At 36.4% G+C, this 26,706-nt stretch overlaps 1 protein-coding gene across 3 annotated transcripts in view; it reads right to left on the bottom strand.

Annotated features, from left to right (window-relative positions):
* Positions 1 to 400: 400 nt before the first annotated feature.
* Positions 401 to 26,706, bottom strand: part of LOC111159461 (ring finger protein 141) — a 36,231-nt gene continuing 9,925 nt past the window's right edge. For all 3 annotated transcript variants that reach the window (XM_022521968.1, XM_022521967.1, XM_022521969.1), the window contains exons 2-6: positions 24,791 to 24,983; positions 22,085 to 22,193; positions 13,061 to 13,242; positions 7,670 to 7,777; positions 401 to 2,342 (exon numbers count right to left, since the gene is read on the bottom strand). In XM_022521968.1, the coding sequence (XP_022377676.1) occupies positions 2,192 to 2,342; positions 7,670 to 7,777; positions 13,061 to 13,242; positions 22,085 to 22,193; positions 24,791 to 24,933 (693 nt within the window). In that variant the 5' untranslated portion in view covers positions 24,934 to 24,983 and the 3' untranslated portion in view covers positions 401 to 2,191. The remainder of the gene's footprint in view (positions 2,343 to 7,669; positions 7,778 to 13,060; positions 13,243 to 22,084; positions 22,194 to 24,790; positions 24,984 to 26,706) is intronic.

Here is a 26,706-nt window from a genome sequence, read left to right as displayed (position 1 = left end):
GATCTCAGACAACATCTACCCTAAGGTTTTCCAAATATGTCCCATGGAATACTAAGACTTCATTGAGGAGAGTCAAAGTTCTGCAAATCTGACTTGAATTTAATTAAAACAATTAAAAAAATAATTTAAAAAACAACTCCTATCATATGACTACATTACTCACTAAATTTGAATATCCTGGATAGTGCCAATGCATTAGTAAATGTTTTTTTTTTTTTTAAAGATTTTATTTATTTATTTGACAGAGATCACAAGTAGGCAGAGAGGCTGGCAGAGAGAGAGGAGGAAGCAGGCTCCCTGCTGAGCAGAGAGCCCCATGCGGGGCTCGATCCCAGGACCCTGGGATCGTGACCTGAGCCGAAGGCAGAGGCTTAACCTACTGAGCCACCCAGGCGCCCCTAATAAATGTTTTTATTGGTTGACTTTATAATATTTATTATGGTATATAAAGTTTACATAAGGAAATTTTTATCAATAAAATAAGACTTTCATATAGAGGGGTGGGGTGTGTGTGTGTGTGTGTTCGGGGTACAGCATGTGTGTGTAGGGCTTCTGAGTAAGATTTTATCTGAAAAAAAAAAAAGAGGCTGTACTTCTGAAATAAAATAAGAAAATACTACGGATGAAATCTCAGTTTCTAAAGGAACCTACAAACCAGCAGAAGGGACTTTTTTAAGGTCACACAAACCATCAAGTGCATTGCCAGGTTGGTATGCTAGAGCCCCTGGTACGCTGCCTGTATAAACATCCATAGTGAGTGTTCGGCTATTTGACCGAGCTGTCCCCATCATAAATGTCAACCAATTAGTTATCAATATTTTTTGGGTAAAATCAAGCTACCTTTGGTCAGACATTCTGACATTAAATAAATGAATTATTTAATTTGCATGCCTATTAAACCCCTAGTATCCAAAAATTCTGCCATCAATAAGCAGCAACTTAAATCGCATACTTTGGTATTTTGGAAAATAGTATCACAACTTAACCAATAATAAGTCAGAAAAGTTACTGGAATTTAACACACCTTTTAAAGGAGACATCAGGTTCTAGTTTCATTATATGCTAAAATGTTAATGCTTAATATAAAACAAAAATTTTACCTTATAAGCAGAATTTAGTAAAAAAAATGAAGTGTCACTGAAAATCATAATTCCATTATGACTATACTCTCTCTGAGTATTTCAAAGTACCATGAAACAGCAGAAAGCCAATTTATCTCCTAATTTTCTCCATGTTTATGGTACATATGTTTAAAAGCCTACACCCTATTTTCTCTCTTAATAATATTAGAAATTTGAAGACTTGGAGACCTCAGAAAGATGCCTTCAAAGTTAAGAAAATAAAAGCACCATGAACCAATATTGAATGATTTATCATAATTTGGAAATACAAAATTCAGGATCTGAATTGAAGAAAAATTTCCTTCTGAAACTCCAAAGTGCATGAGCATTATCCAAAAGCTACTTAGAGCAGTTTCCCCGCTGTGGGAAAGCATTTCCAGAATAGCCAAGAAGATTCCTCAGCAGAAATCCATTTATAAGGCAAAATCACGCCTCATCCAAATTATACAGCATGAAAACAAACAAACAAAAAAGATTTGAGTAACAAACATGTAGTTCCAAACACACTGCTAAAGTTATGAAACAACTGTGGATCATTTCAAGTAAAAATTATTAAAGGAGCAATAATTAACCACAAGGGGGCATACACACTCCTTAGATTCCAGCAGAAAGACTAATTTAAGTAGTAACATGCACTTTGATGTAGTCTACATTTTCAGTCACTTCAAATTTTCTCTCAGATGGCTACAACTTTTTGACATTCAAGGTTTATTTTAAACCTAACTAAATAGATTCCAGAATACTCCTGCCCTGAAAAATAGTGTTTTAGAAGCCTCTGGAAATGTTGCTGTTACCTCAGCAAAGAATTCAAGAGCAATTAGTTCTAATATATATTAGAACAGATAAATAATAGAAAAATATGGTCTAAAACAGTAGCAAATTTTAGTTTACTATAAATGGAAGACACGGAAAGTTTATCAAAAGAAATGGAACAAATCGTCAGAATAGCGAAAATACGAGGGAAGGGAAAATTGATTTCTCTGTGTCTGTACCACAATATCCCTGCATTCTTCTCCCATGACCAAAACGTTTGTAGCTCATAATAGCAAAAGAAGACCTTCACCCCAAGGTCATGGCCTATGGGGCTGGCCTGCCTCATCGGCCATGTTAAGAATATAGTTAGCCATATCGTCTTCGGTGGGCGCGTCTGATACCACCCAAGATTCATTTGCTCCAGTCATCTGCAGGCGACAAATAGGGCAATTCCTGTGTCGATCACTCCTATCAGAGAAGTCAAATAAAGAACAGTTTGTTTTCTTTTTCTTCTTTTTAAAAAAACCGGTGTGTTTGAAAAGTAATACACGTACAATGTACATGGTTTAAAAAAAAGTGAACAGCAATAAAAGTATACAGTGAAAAATAAATCTCTTCTTTCCACCCCGATCTTTAATTCTTATCCCCAGGGGCAACTACTGTTAGTAGTTTCTTACATACTCTTCCAGGAAAAGACTAAGCATGATTAAACTTGTGTGTGTGTGTTGGGGGGGGCATATATATATATCTGCTTTTTTTTTTTTTAAACTTGTCAATATATCTTATAGGCCATTATGTAGTAGTACATGCTAGAGCTATCTGTTCTTTTTAAATATAACACTGTATGGACAGACCACAATTCATTTAATTAGTCTCCTACAGAGGACATTTCAGTTTTCCCCTATCTTTTGCAGCTACAAACAAGGGAATGGAAGCATTCAAGGTTTAAAATAGAAGATGAACCTTATATGCAGAATAATTTTTCCAATAGGGAAAGAACTTATACATGATCACTTGAATGAGATTATGTTTTCTGAAGGGATTTTTTTTTTTTGTCTTGACAAATATTATTTTGGAAATTTCAAAAATACCACATTTGAGCCAGAAACATGTCATGCAGGGAAAATGTTTTTCTCCTCATTTCTCAGTGAAATCTGAGACCAAAGTAATTAAATTATATCAATTGCTTTGGCTTTTGTACAAAAATTTAGAAATCTGTTCCAAAAACTAGATGTGAAAGCTAGAGCTGGCATATATTATTCAGATTCATTTCTGGTTCCTCAGAGATATTTTATTAAGATAACTCTATGTTCTTTAATGTGCATAAAAGTCACAATTTTGATGGTTAACTTCTGCTTCTGGCCAAAAGGGACCAGATTTATCTTCCCACTTAATTAAAGCACTGGAAATAAACATGAAACAAGACTTTCAACACTGGACAACATCGGCAACACAGGACAGTCATCCCTGAGGATGGGAAGCAAGAAGGTGAGCCCCAATCACTAGCTTATGCCTTGAGAATCTTTAGGCTGTGGAGCAAGAAGGAGAAGCCCAGGTGGAGCCTGGCAGACTCTCTGAGTTGAAGAGACACAGCTGAAATTCTCAGGAGGCCAAGGCAGCTAGAGTTCACAGGGCAGAGTACTGAAGTACTTAAATGCAGAAAGCTGCACAAAGGGAGAATTCTGGAATCTACTGAAGTTCCCCCTAGAGTACATTTGCATGTAAGGAAACTACGTGAGGCTCAGGAACCATCCAAAAGGATTTGAAGGAAGAATACTCCAAACTCACATACAGTTTGGGATATTGCCTTCTCTCACCAGACAGACTGGAAAGCCTCCTAACTCCTGGAGCATTGAGCAGAGTGATTCTGAAGGGTCCTGCCTCATTAGTGGGGCATAATTAGCTCTCAACTAAACACTATTCTGGTCCTGCCTAATAAATCACAAAAGCAAGACCCAAAAGGATCAAACTGTTTCCAAGTTACTATATTCCAGAAAAAGCTCAAGGATATTTATAGGAATACAAAAATACCTAGTACCCAAAAAGGTAAAAATCACAATGTCTGGCACCCAGTCAAGAACTACCAGGCATTGGGTAGGGGTGGTGGGGAAGAACTACCGGGCATGAAAAGAAACAGAAAAATACAACCCCAAATAAAGAGGAAAAAAATCAATCAAAACCAATCCAGAGCAGACACAGATGTTAGAACAAGCAGGCAAGAAAATTAATGGTTATCATAACTGTATTCTCTGTATTAAAAACACTGGAGGAAAGACCAAACATATGAAGTAGAGACATGGAAGATATTTTAAAAGCTGAAATCAAACTTCTTGACATGAAAACTATGTCTGAAGTAAAAAATATATTGGATGGAACTAATGACAAGTTAGACATTGCAGAAAAAAAGACTGGTGAGTTGGAAAAGACAGACCAACTGTAACTATTCAAAATGAAATACAGAGAAAATGACTTCAAAAAGGAAAATAGCAACAGTGAGCTGTGGGACAACTAGAAGTGGTCTAATATATGTGTAACTGAAGTCCAAGAAGAAGGGAGAGGACAGAAAAAATATTTAAGAAAATAATGGCTGAAAATTTTTCAAAATTGATGTTACAGTAAACCCACCAATCCAAGGAGCTCAATGAACCCTATGCACAAGGAACACAAAGAAAACTACTGGAAGGCATATCATAATTAAACTGCTCAAATCAATGATAAAGAAAAACCCTTTAAAAGCAGCCACAGGAAAAAGGGCAATATTACCAGGGGTGCCAGGATGGCTCAGTCAGTTAAGCCTCCAACTCTTAGTTTCAGCTCAGGTCATGATCTCAGGGTCCTGGGACTGAGCCCTACATTGGGCTCTGTGCTCAGCAGGGAGCCTGCTTGTCTCTCTCCCTTCCCCTCTGCCCCATGATTTCTCTCTCCCAAATAAATAAAATCTTAAAAAAAAAAAAAAAAGATAACATTACCTACAGAGGAAAAAAGATTAGTGTGATAGCATATTTCTCATGGGAAACAAGGCAAGAAAAATGAGGGTGGAGCAATATCATTAAAGTACCGAAAGAAAAACAGTATCAGTCTAGAATTCTATATCCAGAAAAAAATATCTTTGAAAAAGGATGTTCAGACATTCAAGAAGGTCCTATGAAATCTACAGAAAAGCTATCAGAACTAGTAAATGGATTTAGTAAAAGTTTGTAGAATACAAGATTGATACACAAAAGTCTAATGTATTTCTATACATGAGCAACAAATGATCAGGAATTGAAATAAAAAATATATTTAAAATAGTATAAAATTTAAAATAATTAAGGATAAATCTGTCAAAGATATGCAATACTGAAAACTATAAAAATTGATGAGAGAAATACAAGAAGACCTAAATAAATGGAGATGTATACTGTTTGCGGACTGAAAGACCCAATATTGTTAAGAAGTCAATACTTTCCAAATTGATTTATTTACTTAATGCAAAACCTTTATAGGTTTTTTTGGTGGAAAGAGAGATTGATTCTAAAACTCATTCTGAATGCAAAAGAATCAGAATAAAATGACAAAAAAGAACAAACTAAAGAAGAACTCACAGTCCCTGATTTTAAGACTTAGATCTAGAAAGCTACATTAATCAAGGTAGTGTGGTATTGGTATGAAATAAACAGATCAATGGAACAGAACAGAGTCCAGAAATAGACCCATGTGTATTTCAACAACTGATTTCCAAAAAAGGTGAAGGGGCAATTTAGTGAAGAAAAGAAAGTCTTTCCAACAAAACGTGCTAGAGCAACTGGATAGCCATAGGCAAAAAAAAGAAATTTAATTGGTACCTCAAGCTATATACAAAAAAGTAACTCAAAATGGATCATAGACCTAAATGTAAAACCTAAAACTATCAAACTTCCCCAAAACAGAAGAAAATCCTTGTGACCTCGGGTTAGACAGATTTCTTAGATAAATCACTGTGCATAAATCACAAACTGATAAACTGGACCTCATCAAAATTAAAAACTTTTACTCTTTCAGAGACATTCTTAAGAGAATGAAAAGACAAATCACAAAGTGGGAGAATATATTTGCCAGTCAAATATCTGATAAAGGACATGTATTCACAATACAGAAAGAACTCTAAAACTTAATATGAAAACAATCCAATAAAGAAATGGGCAAAAGATGTGAATGGACACTTCACCAAAGAAGACATACAGATTTAGCATATACAATGATGCTCAACGTCATCCGTCAGTAGGGAAAAACAGACTATAACTACCATGAGACAACACTACACATCTATTAGAATGGCTAAAATTAAAAGGACTGACCATATTTACCAGAGAGGTGGGGGTGGGGAATGGGTGAAATGGTGAAGGGGATTAAGAATACACTTACCTTGATGAGTACCGAGTAAAATATGAAACTGTTGAATTGCTATATTGCACATCTAAAACTAACACTGATGTTAACTATACTGGAATTAAAATTAAATAAAAAGAAAGAAAAAAAAAGATTGACCCTATTAAGTATTGGCAAAGTTGTAGAGCAATTAGAACTCTCAGACATTGCTGGTGGGAGTGCAAAATGGTACTACCACTTTGGAAAACAGCTGGCAGTTTCTTAAAAAGTTAAACATATACCTACCACATGATCTAGACATTCTACTTCTAAGTATTTAATAACAACAACAAAAAAACAAAAACAAAAACCCCAAAATATATGTCTGTAAAAAGACTTGTCTACAAATGTACATAGCAGCTTCATTTGTAATAGCCAAAAATCGGAAACAACCCAATGTCCTTAACAGGTGACTAGATAAATAAACTGTGGTATATCATACAATGAATACTACTCAGCAACAAAAAAGGGAGCTTCTGTGGGGCACCTGGGTGGCTTAGTCTTTTGAGCATCCAACTTTTGATTTTGGCTCAGGTTGTGATCTCAGGGTCATGGGATTGGGATTCTCTCATTTTCCCTCTCCCTCTGCCCCTCCTCCCACTCATGCTCTTTATCTCTCTCTAAAAATAAATAAATAAAATCCTAAAAGAAGGAGAAACTACTGGTAACATGCTACAACATGGATAAATCTCAAAATAATTACACTGAATGAAAAAAAAAGAGCACATGCTGTATGATTTAATTTATAAAAATTCTAGAAAATCCAAATTAGTTTTGTAGTGACTGAAAGCAGATTAATCCTTATCTGGGGACTGGAAGGAAGGGCTGGGAAGGAGACCTTACAGTGAGGCACAGAGTCACTTTTGGGGTGATGAATTTGTTCATTATCTGAATTGTGATTTTTTTTTAATGGGTGTGTACATGTGTCAAAACGTATCAAATTGTACTTTAAACATATGTAGTTTATGGTATGTCAATTATAAAGTCATCTAAATGCTTCATTCTTATTTTGTAAAATAATGAACTTGACTAGCTGATCTCTAAAGTTCCCTCCAGGTCCAATAATCAGTATTCAATGATTCATATTATTCCTTTTAATCAAAGATAGAGGAAAAATACAGAAATGAGGAGAAAAACGAAGAAAGAGGGAAACTCGTGGTTCTAGACTCAAGTCAGGCACAAATCTTAGACCAACAGTAAACTGCCAAAGCTAAGACACATTGCCACATTATAAACTTTAAATATAAAAGTATTTTTAAATAGAGAAGGAAGCATGTCATACAATTCAAAGTACTAAAGAACAAAATCTCTTATACTTAAATACAATATTTTTATATTTTTTGGAGTTTATTCATAGACACTTTCTCATTTGACCTTTGCCTATCTCATGACGGCAGCAGATAACTTACCATTTATCAATGCATTTCTGACAAAAGCTGTGAGCACAAGGCAGGATGAGGTCAGCTCGACCATCCATGCAGATACAACACTCCTCCTCATCAGTCAGCTGCTTCACCCTGCAATGTGAAAGCATAAATCTTCTCTGTTGTCATTATGCTTTAACTTTGTCTCCATTGCCTTAGAAAGGATTATCAAAAACCAATGTACCCTCATGTGCTATGGTGACTGCTGTGAAGTGTGTAAACCTGGCTATTCACAGACCTGTACCCCTGGGGATAAAAATATATTATATGTTTATAAAAAATAAAATTAAAAAAAAAAAAGTAAAAAAAAAAAAAAAAAAAAACAATGTACCCTCAATATAAAGCAAAACATGACTCATGCAAAATCAGACTAAATTTTAGGGATAACAAATATATTTAGGGAAGAAGTACTAAGAGGGACAAATTTCATAAAGAAAGGCTGGGTAATAGATAAATACTGTGAAGATCAAAAAGAATATACAAATAAAAACTGGAAATACTCAAGTCTTTCTGAAAATTATAGTCCATCTAAATCATATCACATTTATATAAATGAACTCAACTGACAGAAGATTTACTTGCCATGCAGGATACAAAGCTCTCTAAAATAGGGACCTTGCCCTTGGACATTACCATGCTGATGCTGATAATGGGCATATACATGAAAGAATAACTTAGTCTGAATAATTGGGGCTATAGGAAATATAAAAGATAAGAAGTTTGCTTCCTATCTTTCTCTGTCCTTAAGGAGCTCTTTCATCTTGGGAAGAGATATTGAACCTTCTACTCCAGCCCCAGTGTACGGCACCCCCAAGTCAGCAGAGTGCCTTTGCATGTGGTATTTCCTTTTCCTGGAATATCCCTGTGAGTCTGGTAAACTCTAACGCTAGTAACTCAGCTCAGAATACCTTCTCTCCACTCTCAAAACCAATATTTGCCTCAATTAAAGAACTTTAAAATATTGCATTAAAAAATATATTGCATTTTAATTGGCTGCTAATTGATTGGTATAACTACAAACTCAAAGTTCTTTGAATACAGGCAGTTTGTCTGAGGTTCTCAATAAATGTTTCTTAAAGTGATTTTAATTTGCTTTTATCCTTCATGCTGTTCTATAATTTTTAGGTTTTCTTTATCAAGCATGTATCACTTTCATAATTATGCAAAAGCGAAATGTTTCAAAGTAGAGTCACTAGACTATAAACTTCTTAAAGGCAGAAGGTATCTCTGACATGTTTTTATTCCCTACTGTGCTTGTACTACTATATACAGGACATTGAAATACCACTGTAGTTGGTGGGAATGCAAGCTGGTACAGCCACTCTGGAAAACAGTATGGAGGTTCCTCAAGATGTTAAGAATGGAGCTACTCTACGACCCAGCAATTGTACTACTAGGTATTTACCCCAAAGATACAGAGGTGTTTTAAAGAAGGGGCACAGGCACCCCAATGTTCATAGCAGCAATGTCCACAATAGACAAACTGTGGAAGGAGCCAAGATGCCCTTCAACAGATGAATGGATAAAGAAGAGGTAGTCCATATATACAATGGAATATTATTCAGCCATCAGAAAGGATGAATACCCACCATTTGCATCGACATCGATGAACCTGGATGGGATTATGTTAAGTGAAGTAAGTCAAGCAGAGAAAGACAATTATCGTGTGGTTTCACTCATACGTGGAACATAACCAACAGCACAGAGCACCACAGGGGAAGGGAGGGAAATCCAAAGCGGGGGGTGGTATCAGAGAGGGAGATGAACTATGAGAGACTATTGACCCTGAGAAACAATCTGAGAGTTTCAGAGGAGAGGCGTGTTGGGGGAGGGGATAACAGGGTGATGGGTATTGAGGAGGGCACGTGCTATGATGAGCACTGGGTATTATACTTAACTGATGAATCACTAATACTACATCAAAAGCTAATGATGTACTATACAGTGGCTAACTGAACACACACACACACACACACACACACACACACACACACACACACAAGAAATACCACTTTAAAATTTGTCAATTTGAACATAAAAAAGAATATAAGCAAATGTAAATATGCAAGTAGTAAGTGCTAAGAAGGAACAAATGAGTATTAATGAGTATTTCAAATTTGTTGGAAAGATGAGGTTGAAAAGTGACATACCTTTGAGAGAGGACATTGTAGGTGAATAAACAAAGTTGTTGAGGTAGGGAAAAAAAATACTTCTGGAGTGTGTATATAACAATCTGATCCCTGAATGTCAAAATATGTTTAAACTTATTCTGATTGGCAAACTAGAATCAGAGTTTGATCAAAAGAAAAGTGAACCCCCACTGAAATTGTATTTAGGAAGACTAATTGGGAATGCAGTATGGGACATTCTAGAGGGAGGAAAATCAATCAGATCCTTACTTCAGCAATTCACTTGGGAGATAGGGCCCAGTAAAGGGACATTACAAAAGACACATCGTCAGGATGTGGGTAATAGGTTAAACCTATGGGCAAAAGAAGGAAGACACTGAATCAAAGTGGGGAAACTGAATGAAATGTAGATGGACACGCATCTCATTTTCTAGATATATTCAGTTCAATGTTTCCACATCTCTTAGGTGCTACATTCTGGATCAGACCCAGATGAACTGGGGTCTCTACTTTTGAGCAGCTTATAATTTGTCTAAGGATGTGTCAGTAGCAGAGACTTAACTGAATCCAAAACGAGGGACAGAGTTCTGAAGGTTAGAAGGCTGTGAAGAAGAGCACTGCTCTGGACAGAAGTAAAAGAAAGCACAGGAAACACAGAAGCAGCCAGCGGAAGCTGTACAATGTTCACTTGATTTCTTGCTACCTTCCTAGCAGTACACTAACTAGAAGAAGGAAGGAGAAAGGGTCTTGCTCTAGTTGTCCTTGTTACACCACTTGTAGAATGGAATATTGAGTTCTATGGCCTCTACCCTGAAAGATATTTTGACAGATAAAGGATTTTCCAGGAAAGCTTCTGGGATAGGAAAGAGACCCATAGAACAAAGGCCGAAGGAAGTGGGGATGCTCATCGTGCAGAACAAAGGACCAGTGAGAATCTGATTAATGTTTTCAAATATTTGAAGGGCTGAAGAGAGAACAGATTTGTTTGGTGGGATCCAGAGGGCACTGCCACTGAAATAACTAGAATACAGTAGTAAATTTAAAATAATGAAAAAAAAATAATAACAGTGAACTCTTACATATTATTACATGCCAGGCCCTGTTGTAAGCATTTTACATATCTTGACTCACTTAGTTCTCTCAAGAATCCTATGAAGCAGATACTATTGTTATTATCCTCTCTTAAAAAAATGAGGAAAAAGAGGAAAAATAGTTTAATAACTTGTCCAAAGTCACACAGTTAGGAGTAGAGTCAGGATTCGAACACAGGCAATTTCGTTCTAGAGTCTGTGCTATGCTGCCTCAAGAGAGTCAGATTTTGGCTGTCCTGAGGAATATAATGCGAAAGGGAACATTTCACAGTGATTAGAGCCATCTGTGTAAGAAAAGGCTTGTGTCTGTGTGGCACTGAGTCCCATATACCTTCAGATGTTCAAGTACAAGCTGGACAAAATGTGACAAGACTACTACTACTCAAAGTCTTACTGGTGGATCAGCAGCAGTGACTCCATGTGGGAGCTTGACGGACTCTCAAGTTCCTCCTCGAAACCATTGACTACAAAGTTTAAGAAGCTCTGTGGTACAGTCCTTACTCATTGGAGAGTAGTAATGCAGAGGTTAGGGGCATGGTTGTATTGCCAGCCTCATCTGAATGTGAACCTCGGCTAGGCTAATTTTTAGCCATGTCATTTATTTGTCTAATCCTCAGATTTTCTGAAATGGACCAGTAATTGTATCCCCATGGGGTTGTTGTGAGGATTTAATGAGTTTATATGTAAAGCACTCATCAAAATGCTTAATACACTGTAAGTACTCAATAAATGTAAACCATTAACAAAAACATGTATCAGATATAAGACTAAACCAAATAAATATCCTTTAAAACACCTTCAACTTGAAAAGTCTGTTTTTCTATGAACTAGAGTATCAGGGTAGAACTCAAAACCAAAAAACATACAAAGGCAAGAAGCAGCCCTAATCTACCAATGAGGCACTGAGTTTCCAGGGATAACACCCTTACCTCTTTCATTGAGATGACTACAACAAGAAAAAAGTATTACTTTCATTTGCTACCACACAGTTTAAATATCCTGGTAAGTCCTAGTCTCAGCTTTCAAGATACTTAAAACAAAACAAGACAAGACAATAACAACAACAACAACAAAAACTGCCATTCTGAACAGGGAGAGGAAGAAAAGCAGAAAATCAGACACCTGTCTGTGAAAGATTAACTTTACAAAATACAGAAAAGAAAACCCTAAACACTGCCTATCATGTTCTAAAACTCACTTGGCATTTCAGTACCACTTGTACAGCCCAAACCCAGAAAACCAAACAATTCTATAATGATAAACAGAAAATGACAAATGGAGATACAGATTTACCACAATATAGTTTTGAAAACCAGTTGGCTAAGAATGGACCAGAAAATGCAACTGTAAATCAAGCAATAAGAGAAATTCTTGCTAAGCATATTCTTAATTTTAAGGTAAAAAATACTGTCGATACAGATTTTTGCTGTCCATTCAGGATGACAATAAGACAGGATGTCAACATGTATGGACCCACGTAAGACTTTTTCCAATGAGGCATTTACAAATTTAAATTATGGTCATGGTTGTCAAATGGCAACAGGTGGAAGCTTTCACATGCCAAGAGCATTACAGAGAAGGAAAAGAAAGTTTAGATAGAACAATAATACACTAGGCCTGAGTAAACAAGCGCCATCAAAGAAAACTCTGGCTGACTTCATTTCCTTCTGGTAACTCAGTATATGCAGTTCGTACACCAACTACTTTTTCATTCCTGAATGGTCTGCCAATATTTACAATTTCTAATGCTCCAATTAGTCAGATATTTTGAAGGAAAACTGGAATGATTTTGCCAGATTCTTAGACCTAATTCCCTGAAGGGCTTTGACTGTTTAATAACATAAATACCTGTTATAAGAGAGATATTAATATCCTCTGTTATTAAATGCAAGCATGTAGAGTGGAGAGTGCATTCATGGAAACTGGGTTGAAAGAAACATTAGCTGGTGTGAGCCACTTTAATTTTTCTTTAATTTAGCACTCTAACAACATCCTGAAGCACAGAATAATCCAAAAGCTTATCTGGGATACAACACAACTGAGATAAAAAGTAATGTGATTCAGAAATCACAAGGGGACCAGCAAAAGTATTACTGTGATTTCAGTAGCTCGTGTATTAGAAAACAAGAGAAATATGGTTCTTATGCATTCTATACCTTCCCATCCAAAGACTAGCCTGACAAGATGTTACAGATGATGAGTTTTCATCTTGGTCTTCAGAAGTGGAGCTCTGGGCCAATACTCCTGATGCTTGACTTGTGATGTCTTTATAAAGCTGAATAAACTGGTACAAATTCATGATCCGTGATGCTTCTACAATGCCAGTGCTTTTGTTGATCTAAAAATAAAATTAAAAAAAAAAAAAAGGAAAGAAAGGAAAAAAGTTCATAATTTCTCTGGCCATTTTTTAAAAGTTTTTATTTAAATTCCAGTTAGTGAGCATACAGTGAAATATTAGTGTCAGGTGTAGAATTTACTACATACAACACCTGGCGCTTATCGCAAGTGTCCTCCTTAATCTCCATCACCTAATTCACCCATCCCTCTTCTCTGGTCAATTTTTCCCAAAAAGGGGGAAGAAATATTAAGTCAAACACCATAGGAAATAAAAGTTTTCAAAGTTTGCAAATTACCTAACAAGAGAAAAAGTCTGAGCAAATGAAGTGGAGTTCAAAGTACTTGCACACATTTATCTCATTTGATGCTCATTTGATGCTCAAAATAACCCTGTAGGGTTGATTAGGCATCACCCTGTTTAGAGTTGATGAAGTCAGATAACTCTCCCAGACCTAAAAAATGAATTTTAGAGATCAGTATTGACAATTCTTTTTAATTTCTTAAAGAATTTAACTAAAAGATTTATTTGAATCCAACACCCACATGCCATTCTACTATACTTGAAACAACTACTTGTCTTCTGGAATATCTTAAGTTCTAGTTTTTGCCAGAATTTCCAAACTAAAGCAAGAAAATTACATTAAAGTAAATGTTAACAAAAAGTGGTTGAGTTCTTCCCAGGAGGCTATTTTGCATTTTGGCGAGCACCCCTCTTTGCTTTGGCAAAAAATTCATTTAATACGAAGTGGAACCAGTGGCCTACAGATTGTACCTCTCCTCACTTGAGCTTACATTCTTTTTTTTTTTTTTTTTTTTTTTAAGATTGTTTTCATTTGACAGAGAGATAGAGTCAGAGAGCACAAGCTGGGGGAATGGCAGAGGGAGGGGGAGAGGCAGGCTCCCCGCTGAGCAAGGAGCCCAATGCAGGACTCAATCCCAGGCCCCTGGGATCATGATCTGAACCGAAGGCAGACACTTAACCAACTGAGCCACCCAGGCAAATCCCTGGAGCTTACATTCTTTTTTTTTTTTTTTTTTTTAAGATTTTATTTATTTATTTGACAGACAGAGAGGCAGGCAGAGAGAGAGAGGGGGAAGCAGGCTCCCTGCTGAGCAGAGAGCCCGATGTGGGACTCAATCCCAGGACCCTGGGATCATGACCTGAGCCGAAGGCAGAGGCTTTAAACCACTGAGCCACCCAGGCACCCCTGGAGCTTACATTCTTAATGTGAGGAGATATTTGGGGCAAGTGTGAGGTAAGAGGTAAGGAGAGAAAATATTGCTTTCATAAGACTTAGGGAGTCATAGAGTGGGTCATATATTTTCTTTTGAAGTGATCAAAGTAAATAGGGTTGAAAGGGTACTGTTCTTGGAAGAACCTGAAGTAATCAGTGACAGACTAGCAATGTGAAAGACTCTGTTTTTTTTTTTTTTTTAATTCATCTATATTATTATATGTAGTATGCTTTATTTATTCTCCTTGCTTACAATATTCCATTGTGTAAATATGCTTCACTTTACTCATTATAATATTCAATTTCATATATATGTATAGTTATATACATATAGGAATGTGTAAGGGTGAAATTATTTCATCATACAGTGTGCATATGTTCAGCTTTATTAGATATTCTCAAGTATTTTTGAAAGTGATAACAAAATATACCCCCAGCAATAGTGTCTAAAAATTTGTATTGCCTCACGTTCTCACCAACACTTTGTGTTATTAATCTATTATTATTATTTATTTTAGCCATTCATCATGTTATTTTATTTTCTTAGTTAACTCACTCCTTTGATCCTCTACTATGTTATTTTAGTAACTGCTATATGGTTTATTGCTTTATGCTTTACAGCCATGCATCTTTATCTCACCAGTCTACATTGATGTGATGGTATGACACTTCAGCTATGATAACCTTAAACAGTACACTTTCATTCTCCCCCCCCTTTACTTTTATGCATTTGTTGGCATACATTTTCCCTTTGTGCAAGTTATAAACTCCAAACTACATTCATGTTATTTTTGTTTAAAAATCAATTATCTTTCAAAGAAACTTTAATAACAGAAAATATTCTTAAATTTTTGACATAGCTAACATTTTTAGTACTCATTGTCCATTGTGTAGGTATATATTTCCATCTAGCATGATTTTTCTTCTGCCTTAAGGACTTCCTTTTAGATTTCTTGCAGTGTGGGTCAGCTGGTTATGGGTTCTTTCACCTATTATACGCCAAATTAAGTCAAATTTGGAAAATTTTTGGTTATTTCTTCTTCAAATATTTTCTGTATCTTTTTTTTTTTAAGTGTTTCTTTTTCTTTCCTTTTTAAATTTCTTTTCAACGTAACAGTATTCATTGTTCCAGGTGGTGGGTATTAAGGAGGGCACGTATTGCATGGAGCACTGGGTGTGGTGCAAAGACTTTGTTTTTTTAGCACAGGGGATGGTAAGGAAGATTATGGGAATAGAAGCAATGAAATCTACTAAGTACATATCAAAATTAACAGAACAAACAATATCAGAAAAAATTTACAAAGAAATGAATGCAAGAAGAGGGAGAGAAGGCCTTAAAATTGTGCAGAGTAGGTTCTGAAATGTGTTCATGGAACTGGGCATATGGGAAGGTGAAGTAGATAGGTTACATATTAAAAAAATTATATCAACATTTCAATTTGGAATGAAAATAATAATAGTTGTAACTAACATGTATCACCTGTTTATTATTTGAGAAGGCAGTGAGAAAAAACTAAGAATCAATTATGAATCAGATTCTGTACTGTGAAGATAAATCTCTAAAACTGATGATATTTTGGGAAGGTAAAATCTATATGGAGATGCAAATATGTATGATTCTTTGTAATAAAAGATTATATGTGAGATAGAGGACAAAAACAGAGAATCAAAGGTGACAGGAAATCATAGAGGCCATTACAACAGACTTTCAGAGCTGAGGAAACTAGACGAGACTTCCTTTGGAACTGCAGAGTTTGGAAGAAATAAGGGAATAATTCCTATAAACTTGGTATTTAATAGCAAGATTGATCAAACTAAGCTACTATAATCATAGGATTCATGCAACGAATATTTACTGAGTACCCATTATATGGATATTATGCACATAACTATGTACTGTGTGCACCGTTCTAGGCACTGGTGACCTAGTGTGTATAAACAAAATCCCTGCCCTCACGGAGGTTACACTATAGGCAGGAGAGACAAAGTACAGATCAGGTGAAATGGAAATAAGTGTTATGGAGGAAATTAAATGGAGAAGAAGATATACTGAAGGGTTGTAGGGAAGGCCTCACAGAGAAGGTGATATTTAAGAACTGGAAAAGGAGCAGGAATGAGTCATTTGAGTATCGGGGGAGAGATCATTCCAGGTTGGAAGAATATTTCGAAGTGTGAGGGCTGTCACACAGAAGTGCACTGGGTGAGGAACACGAGGAGTCCAGCCAGGAGTGCAGGGGGGCTGGACTAGAATGAGAGAGGGAATGAGAATGGTAGAGGATAAGGGTGGGGGGACGAGGTGAGACAACATATAGGGCTTCGCTAATCATAGTAATAACTTTGGTTTTTACTACAAGTGCATGGAAAGTCACTGGAAAGTTCTGAGCCAAGGACTAATATGATTTGATTTCATTTCAGATTATATGTGGAACAGACTGGTTGCTGTGCTGAGATTAGACAGAATTATGGGGGCAAGGGCAGAAGCAGGGAGACCAGTTAGGGGGTTATTAGCATAAGCCTTGTGAGAGATGATGGTCACTAAGAATAGGGTAGTAGTAGTGGAGATAGTGACAACTGGCCAGATTCTGAATATATTTTGAAGAGAAACCCATCAGGATTCATTTATGGATTGACTGTGGGATAGGAGAAAAAAAGAGAAGACAAGGATGGCTGGCGCCAAGATTTTGGTCTAAGTAACAAGATGGATAAAAATAATACAATTTATGAAGTTTCTTAATAGCCATCTTAGTCTATAATTTTAATTAACCCATTAATTTTTCTAATATTATTCCCACAAAATATTTCATTTGAACATCATTTAGATTATTTTTTATAATGAATTAAATATTGTTTGAGGGTAATAATGATAGCCGATGACAGTCAAGAAAAGGTCTTTTTGTAAATACAGAAGGTTATAGTACAATTGTTTAGTTGCTTAAGATTAAGAAATTAGAAATTTCTTCTCAATCAGGTTTTCACATAGGATTTCAATTTTTTTTCTAATGTTAACATCGACTTCTCATAGATTCTTTCAGTAAGAACCTAGGGAATGCAAATAAAACATTTCTTTGGAGTAGATCTAAAAATCAAGAAAAATTACACAAATGAGAACTCTGCCTGCCTACTGAGAGAGAGAGAATCTCAAGTAGACTCTGTCAGCGTGGAGCCTGACGCCGGGCATGATCCCATGACGCTGAGATCATAACCTGAGCTGAAATCAAAAGTCAGATGCTTAACTGACAGAGCACCCAGGCACCCCTGTATAGGTCTTTAATATTTGTGCTTTTCTATTTAGAGTCTTAGGAAGGATGTTTAAGTGCATACAGATGTAATGGTTAGAGATACTGAGGTGAAAGGAATTTGACTAACAGTAAATTAACATCTTAAACATTAATTCTATGTTTGCCAAAGAGGAGCAACAGAATACCAAGGGATCGGAAGCCCGATATTCATATTCCCACAGCTCTCTACAGTTTATACTGGCGTCTTCAACATAAGCTGAGTACTTTATGAGGTAAAGATGGAGAGAGAATGTAATTTAGGTATTATACTGTATCAGTCAACAAGGAAAACTTAAGCCTATCCCAGTCATTTAAAATGAGAGTACTTATACAGATTTTTGTTCACTCAACATATACTGAGTTCCTACCAGATGCAAAGCAGTACAGGCCATAAGAGATAAAAGGATGAATCTAGACAGAGCTCCTGCCCTCGGGAACTTACTATCTACTAGGGGAGCTTAGAACCTAATAATTTTATTCTTAATGTAGAATTTAGTTTATGAAGTATAAATGAAATGCTATTGGAGTTTGGAAGAGGCAAGAGAATTTCTATTAAGGAAGACTTTATGGATGAGATGGTATTTGAGTTGGACCTTTAGAGACTTTAAGTCTAACCATGCAGGAATAAAAAGATATGGGAGAAACTATCACCTGATTACCCACAAGCCATTCCCACTTTTCATTGCCAGCAGAGCCCTGATTTTGTTTTTGTGTCTCTCACTCCCTGAAATGACTCGAGAGTCAGTCCTGGTTAGTCTAACCTAAACCAATCATGGTAATCGTAGCTCTTTGGTCAATGTATAAGAAGGGGACACGAGCTGATAGTGATCCAATGAACTGAGAAGAGGGATCTGCTAGGTCTTTGAATTAACCAATCTGGGAGCCACTTTGTATAAGGATTTCTTAAAAAGTGAGAAAATACATAGTGTTCTTCTTTAAACTAGTGTAACAGGAGTTTTCTGACTTGTAACCGATAGCAATTTAAATGAGGGAGGAATGGACTTTCTAGCTGAAGGAACCAATGAGCAGAGGCTCATTTCCCACCGTGTGGGAAAGTAACAGCTATACAGCCTTTAATTAGTTAACCCTGGTGAGACTGGAGTGCAAAAGGTGATAGTGGTAACTGAAACAGAAAAAATAGTCTAGGTTGGTAGATTGTTCAGGACCTTGAATGTCAGGTCAACAAGCTGGGACTATTCTGTTGCCAATGAAGAATTGTTGCTGAGTTTTAGCTAGGAAAGTGATCTGATGAGAGCTGTGCTTTAGAAAGGTTATCTTAGAATTAAGAGAAGAGTCTGGAAGTCTGGTGATTAATCACAGAATCTAAGGTAATCTGGATGAGAAGAGAAGCCTGAACTATAGTTACAGCCCCCTACAGGGCATGGAATCTGTCTTATGGATAATCGGAAAGTGAAACCTGGTAGAGAGAAAATTGACAAGATCAGAGAGCTAATTACTGTGGAGAAGGCAAGAAAAGGAGCCAGAATGTTTGTTTTTCAGAAATAACCTTTATGGCTAGAGTTCTTATAAATTCACCCTTGTGTCCTTTGAAGTTGACTTTCATATAATCCTGAACATTATGTGCAGTGTAAATTTGCAGCTGTGGGATGATGATATGGGAGATACTGAGCCTGTCTGAATATATTTTACAGGTTTTTAGCTCAGTTCTTCATTTCTTCTTTACTTTATTCCTTTGCAAAGTCAAAAGCTGAGGATTCCCAGAGTTTTTTAGAGAGTATGTGCATTAATAACACTGTAAAAAGAAAAAACCCTAATGAATTTAACATAAATATAATATAAACCCAGTACCAAAACCAAGCAAAAATAAAAAAAAAAAACCCCAGAAAATGGACAAAATATGTGGTTGGTATACAAGTTTTGAGTCTAGGAATCCAAGTATAAATAGCAAACAGGATGTTGGATCAAGTCGTCGGTATTTCAATGTGAGTTCTGTTACTATGATTTGTAACATATTATACACTGTATAAAGTTACACTGCTGCCCACACTAGTACCACATTAGCTACCTCTGTAATAAATAATACAAAAATTTTTAATGATGGTTCTCTGACAGCTATCATATTGCTCTTCAACATTTGGATTTTAAAAATAATCAACATAAGGAAAACAGCATGGCAGTTCCTCAGAAAGTTGAAAATAGAACTACTCTACGACCCAACAATTGCACTACTGGGTATGTACCCTAAAGATGCAAATGTAGTGATCTGAAGGGGCACGTGCACCCGAATATTTATAGCAGCAATGTCCACAATAGCTAAACTATGGAAAGAACCTAGATATCCATCAACAGATGAAAGGATAAAGAAGATGTGGTATATATATACAATGGAATACTATGCAGCCATCAAAAGAAACGAAATCTTGGGGCACCTGGGTGGCTCAGTGGGTTAAAGCCTCTGCCTTCTGCTCAGGTCATGATCCCAGGGTCCTGGGATCGAGCCCCACATCGGGCTTTCTGCTCCGCAGGGAGCCTGCTTCCTCCCCTCTCTCTCTCTGCCTGCCTCTCTGTCTACTTGCGATTTCTCTCTCTCTGTCAAATAAATAAAATCTTTTAAGAAAAAAAAAAAGAGTAATTTAAGAAATGAAATCTTGCCATTTGTGATGACGTGGATGGAACTAGAGGGTATTACGCTTAGCGAAATAAGTCAATCAGAGAAAGACAACTATCATATGATCTTCCTGATATGAGGAAGTGGAGATGCAACATGGGGGGTCTGGGGGGTAGGAAAAGAATAAATGAAACAAGATGGGATTGGGAGGGAGACAAATCACAGGAGACTCTTAATCTCACAAAACAAACTGAGGGTTGCTGGGGGGAGGGGGGGTATGGAGAGGGTGGTGGGGTTATGGACATTGGGGAGGGTATGTGCTATGGTGAGTGCTGTGAAGTGTGTCAATCTGGCGATTCACAGAACTGTACCCCTGGGGCTAATAATACATTATATGTTTATAAAAAATAATCAACATAAGTAAATGTTTAGTGTGGACAGACCGAGCTAAATGGTATTAAACTATGTTGTGTATTCTCTCTAAATCAACTGTAAACTTTAACAAGTGCCATTCACCTTCAGGCACTTAGCCAAGTATGGAATTAACATCTCTCTGTCTTTGCTTCTCTAAACTCTTTAAAGTTCTTTTACTACTTAAGTTGATTATAACATCTAATTTGATCAAATATCCATAATCAATCCTTCTACACTTAAAGCATAGTACTGGCAATTGACCCACTGGGAAAACATGGCATATTATTTGGGTAACCTCCAGGGTCCATGACACTAAAGAAAAAAAAATGTTCTTACCCAGTAGTTCTTTACAGATTGATCAGGAATGGAATTCAGGGCATTCATGAATGCTCAATTTATTATTTACATGCATATGGATGGTTTTATTGTTTTAGGGCAGGAGTTGGGGTAGGAGAAGGCCTAATAAAATGCATTCCTTCATTTTCAACAAAAGGTTTATGGCCTCAAAAAGATTAATTACCACCTCTCTAATCTACCCATTGTTGGATGAGTCTTACTCATACTCTATGACAGCTGTTATTATGTTTTTTAGCAATACTCAATCACCTAAGATTTAAAAACCAACTAAAAGACAGTACACTGATGGTGAAAAATCCAGTCTGTAACTAAAAATTTCTAAAAACAGAAATGAAAAATCACACAAAAACCAAAACACAAAACTAAAAATACTCAAATCTTTCTAATGGATTTTTAAATTATTAAGTGAATGAAGCTATTCTTCTTAAAAGAAATGATCTCCTAAGATAACTTTAATTTTTAGGGAGTCATCTTAGAGCTAAGTAGGGAATTACCTTAGGATTCCACAGCCAGCTAAAATCCGAAAAGAGAGGTAGAATGGTAAGAGGTTACTACCACCTCCTTTGATTATAAAAATCTCTGCTATATGGCAACTGTATAACCAATGAGATTCAAACAGTTAACTGGGAAGGCAATAACACTAACAAAACTGTGTTTTATAGGGGCGCCTGGGTGGCTCAGTGGGTTAGGCCGCTGCCTTCGGCTCGGGTCGTGATCTCAGAGTCCTGGGATCGAGCCCCGCATCGGGCTCTCTGCTCTCTAGGGGAGCCTGCTTCCTCCTCTCTCTGCCTGCCTCTCATCTCTCTGTCAAATAAATAAATAAAATCTTTAAAAAAAAACAAAACAAAACTGTGTTTTATAGAGTTTTACAAATAAATGTTAATAATTAACAAATTATTAACATTTATTTCTACTATACTAGACTATTAAATGTGGTTCTAATTACCAAAAGAATTTAAGTTCAGAGTTGGAAGTCTCTATCATTCTCACCTTCGTACAGACCACCCGTACAACGACTTTCCAAAAGGCAGAGGAATCAGACCCAGGTTGTACCTCAAAGAGAAGATGTTTTTCCTGGCCAGAAGCCACTTTAGCAGTTCTGCAAAGAGAAAACACATTTGCTAATTTTATGAAAAGTCTTATAAAACAATGGAGCTATGAAACCAGATTCAAGAAACACTTTAAAACAGAGAAAAAAAATTGAAGAAAATACAGAGACAGATAACAATAATGATCATAGTAGATTCTTAAACACTGGGATGGAAATGTTTTGATTAGAAACATACAACTAAGTTTTTAACATCAACAGCATAGCTGACAGAATATTTACAAATCTTTTTATGCCCTTTCTCAATGATTTTTACTTTATTTATTATTAATTTTTATTATTATTTAAGATTTTATTTATTTGAAAGAGAGAGAATGAGAGAGACAGCATGACACCGGGTAGGGTCAGAGGGAGAAGCAGACTCCCTGTTGAGCAGGAGGCCAATGTGGGACTCGATCCCAGGACTCCAGGATCACAACCTGAGCCATAGGCAGTTGCTCAACCAACTGAGCCACCCAGGTGCCTCTCTCAACAGCTTTTAAATGTTTAACAAAGACATCTAGAAAAAACATGCCCCCCCCCAAAAAAAAGAAAAAACATGCCCAAGGAATCAGGTACTTAAAGAAGAAATTTAGCTAGTTTCACTTATCTACATTTTGACTATTGCCTTAGATGTATAAAGTATGAAAAAATCTTGCTCTTGGTTGAGTCCTAATTTAAACAACACACACCACTCTGAAATTTTTTTTTTACAATTTGGGACTGGATCAAAGCAAATGATTTTGAGACACCTTAAATACAGCTTTGCTGTTTTCCTCTAGCAGAATAATTTTAATTTAGAGAGCCATAGGATTCTAGTATAAAAATATAAATTTTAGAAGATTCAGTATCTTCTTATTAATGCCAATTTAAATTAGATCAAAGATATACTTAAGTATTGTGGCTCCCTTTTATCATTAGTCACATTTCTCTTTGAGCACCAGTGGCGATATCACCTTTGAACTAAACGATGTACAGCTAACTAGAGGCCACTGACAATGAAGCAACTAGCCCTAGGTAGCAAAGTCTGCCAGTGAAAGTAATTTATCTGCGCTAGTACCCAGCTATTTCTAGCTATCAAGCCATGCTTCTTCTGTATAGATTTAACTTTATAATTCTCAGGCAGCATTGCCCTTGTGAAACGCTCAAATATGACCCATGGAAATCAGTTTTAAGAACTAATTCCAGTCAACGTCCTACGCTAAATAAATAAAAGTAAGATATTCTTTACCATCATTTTTGTACTACACAGTAAGCTTAGCTTGTGTATCCTTTTACATGACATACTTATCTGGCATTTAAAGCCAAAAGGCAAAAATTTAAAGAACAGATGGTTTACGTATGTAAGTTCCAAGACTCTAAAGGGATGGCAAATGTTATTGACTACTCTTCATCAGAATCAAAACAATAAACTTAAAAAAGCATTCCATTCACGATACTATTAAATTCTTAATCCATTTTTACTCCTTAAGAATATGGTCCCAGAAGTAATGCCTCAAATATTACCATTTGGATAATTTAATAAATAAATAAATAAATAAAGTGCCAGAGTTTTATGACTATATTTTTATCATAAAAGATCAGACAATACATAATTATACACAGTAAAATGTACAATCTCCCTTTCCTGCCTCCCTTTTCACCAATTTCCCAGAAACTTAGTGTGTATACTTAAGAGTTCATTTTCTATGAATTTATATGTATATTCATACAAGATCCATCCATATATCCATACAGGATTTCTTTCTTTCTCCTTTTTTTTTTTTTAATGAATGATATCCACTGTTTCTTTTTATTTTTTAAATTCTTTTTAAAAAAAATTTAAATTCAATTAATTAACATTAATGTATTATTAGTTTCAGAGGAAATCTGATGTTTCTAAAAGAAACTATCTTCTAAGATAACTGGCTTTTAAGACATTCTTTATTCTTCATGACTGGATAGTAACAGTAGATTCTATTTTAATAGCTTCTATAGAGATCAGTATAAAAACTGATATAATAAAGGAAAAATTCACAAAGAAAAGGCACAGTTCTATTAGATATGTACTTTTAGAAGGCAGAGAAATTTAAATTCCATCTTAGAAATCTATTTAAGTATTAAAGAGATTTGAAGATGGTATAGCTAATTGGAAAATATTAATTAAAAATACCTTATTCCTTGGTGGTGACAAATGAATTATTACTATTTATGTGTTTCTCTGGCAAAAATAATGCTTAGTGAACAAACACAGAAGATTTATTTATTAACTAGATGAATTGGCTGATGTATAGAAACCTGAGTGCCCTTTGACTATACCTGGAAGCTTTTTCTAGAGTGGCTAATTGGCTTATTCTCTTCTATTTTACATACCTTTAGTGCTTTCAAATAAGAATCGATTTATAAGCCTGTGTTTAAAATTCAATTTTAAGTCTGTTTGGTTCATTGTTCCTATATATGTTTTAAAATAGCCACATAGCAGGTCGTACAGTAGGTACTCAATATATATTTGCTTGCTGCTACTGAAACATTCAGTCTTACCAATCAATATTTCTGGTTAACTCTTACACAGTCATAGCATGTGGGGCATGTCAGGTAGAAAAAATAAAATGAAAAAGAGCAAGCCTTACATATCATTAAGTTCTGCTACTCTCCCAAGAAATTCTTCATAAGTTAAGGAGCCACTTTCTCGAACCAATATGACATGTTTTGCTACTTTTTCTGGTAACTTGTTAAGAACCAACTGTGTCTGATCTGAAAATTGCTGTCCCATGATGAAAGGATGTCTTGAAATCCAGAAACAATGTTGCTTCACATAGTTATCTGTCAAATATATACAAAAGTTACTTTTATATACACTATAAAAACAGCAATATACTCATCACTTCAAGAAAATAAGAAAAACTAGGAATACCTTTAAGTGAGAGTTCAGTAGACTTAAATGTACCTAAGGTGGAATTTATTTAAATGACTATATTTATTTTTTAATGATTTTTAAAAAAAATTTTATTTACTTGTTTGACAGAGAAAGAGAGAGAGAGTACAAGCACAAGCAGGGGGACTGCAGCGGGAGAAGGAAAAGCAGGCTTCTTTTTTTTTTTTTTTGGCTTGAACACTAATGACCACAACCAGTGTTTATTGAACACTTGCTGTGTACCAGGCAGCCCTCGCAGCCACCCTGAGAGGTAGATGCTATCCCTCTAAATGTGGAGAACTGGGTGTAGAGTGTAGGAAACCCACCCAGAGCTGCAGAGAGGAAGTGGCACAGCAGGAACTCCCACCCAGACAAGGGAGCACCTTGCATTGGCAGGGGAACTGGCTTCGGTGGGGAAGCTCTTTCCCCACTCCAAGAAAAGCATAGAGGAGGATACTTCAGAAACCTGCAGGCACGGGGACTTCCTGCCTCCTGGGGATAAAGGGAGAGGCAGCTCTGAAAGCAGGTGCCCCAGGTCTAACCTCATAGCCACTGTTGTTTTAAAGAGACCACCCCCAGAGACCCCCTCCACTCCCACCTCGCCCCAGGCCTCCCTCTGGGGCTTGATCCAAGGATTGTGGGATTATGACCTGAGCAGAAGGCAGACGCTTATCGGACTGAGCCACCCAGGTGTCCCTAAATGACTATATATATATTTTAAAAAATGCATATATATATTTTATTTTTTTATAAAGATTTTATTTATTTATTTGACAGAGAGAGATCACAAGTAGGCAGAGAGGCAGGCAGAGACAGTGAGAGGGAAGCAGGGTCCCTGCTGAGCAGAGAGCCCGATGCGGGACTCGATCCCAGGACCCTGAGATCATGACCTGAGCCAAAGGCAGTGGCTTAACCCACTGAGCCACCCAGGCGCCCCTCATATATATATTTTAAATTAACATATAATGTATTACTTGTTTCAGAAATACAGGTCTGTGATTCATCAGTCTTACACATTTCACAGCCCTCACCACAGCACATACCCACCCCAGTGTCCATCGCCCAGACACCCCACCCTTCCCACCCCCCTCCACTCCGGCAATCCTCAGTTTGTTTCCTGAGATTAAGAGCCTCTTATGATTTGTCTCTCTTGCTGGTCCCATCTTGTTTAATTTCTCCCTCCCTTCCTCTATGATCCTCTGTCTTGTTTCTCAAATTCCTCATATCTGTGAGATCATAATTGTCTTTCTCTGAATGACTTATTTTGCTCAGCATAATACCCTCTAGTTTCATCCACATCATTGCAAATGGCAAGATTTCGTTTCTTTTGATGGCTGCATAGTATTCCATTGTGTATATATACCACATCTTCTTTATCCATTCATCTGTTGATGGACCTCTAGGCTCTTTCCATAGTTTGGCTATTGTGGACATTGCTGCTATAAACATTGGGGTGCACATGCCCTTTCAGATCACTACATTCATATCTTTGGGGTAAATACCCAGTAGTGCAATTGCTGGGTCATAGGGTATACTGTTCATATTCTTGACCACTATGATATATGAAGATATATAATCCTATATAATTACATCAGCCAGATAACATTTGTTGTTGAATTACTTTATTTGTAA

The sequence above is a fragment of the Enhydra lutris genome, unplaced genomic scaffold, assembly GCF_002288905.1.
Source record: "Enhydra lutris kenyoni isolate GAN:26980312 unplaced genomic scaffold, ASM228890v2 scaffoldscaffold68, whole genome shotgun sequence".
Taxonomy (NCBI): domain Eukaryota; kingdom Metazoa; phylum Chordata; class Mammalia; order Carnivora; family Mustelidae; genus Enhydra; species Enhydra lutris.
This window is presented reverse-complemented; position numbering and strand designations above follow the sequence as displayed.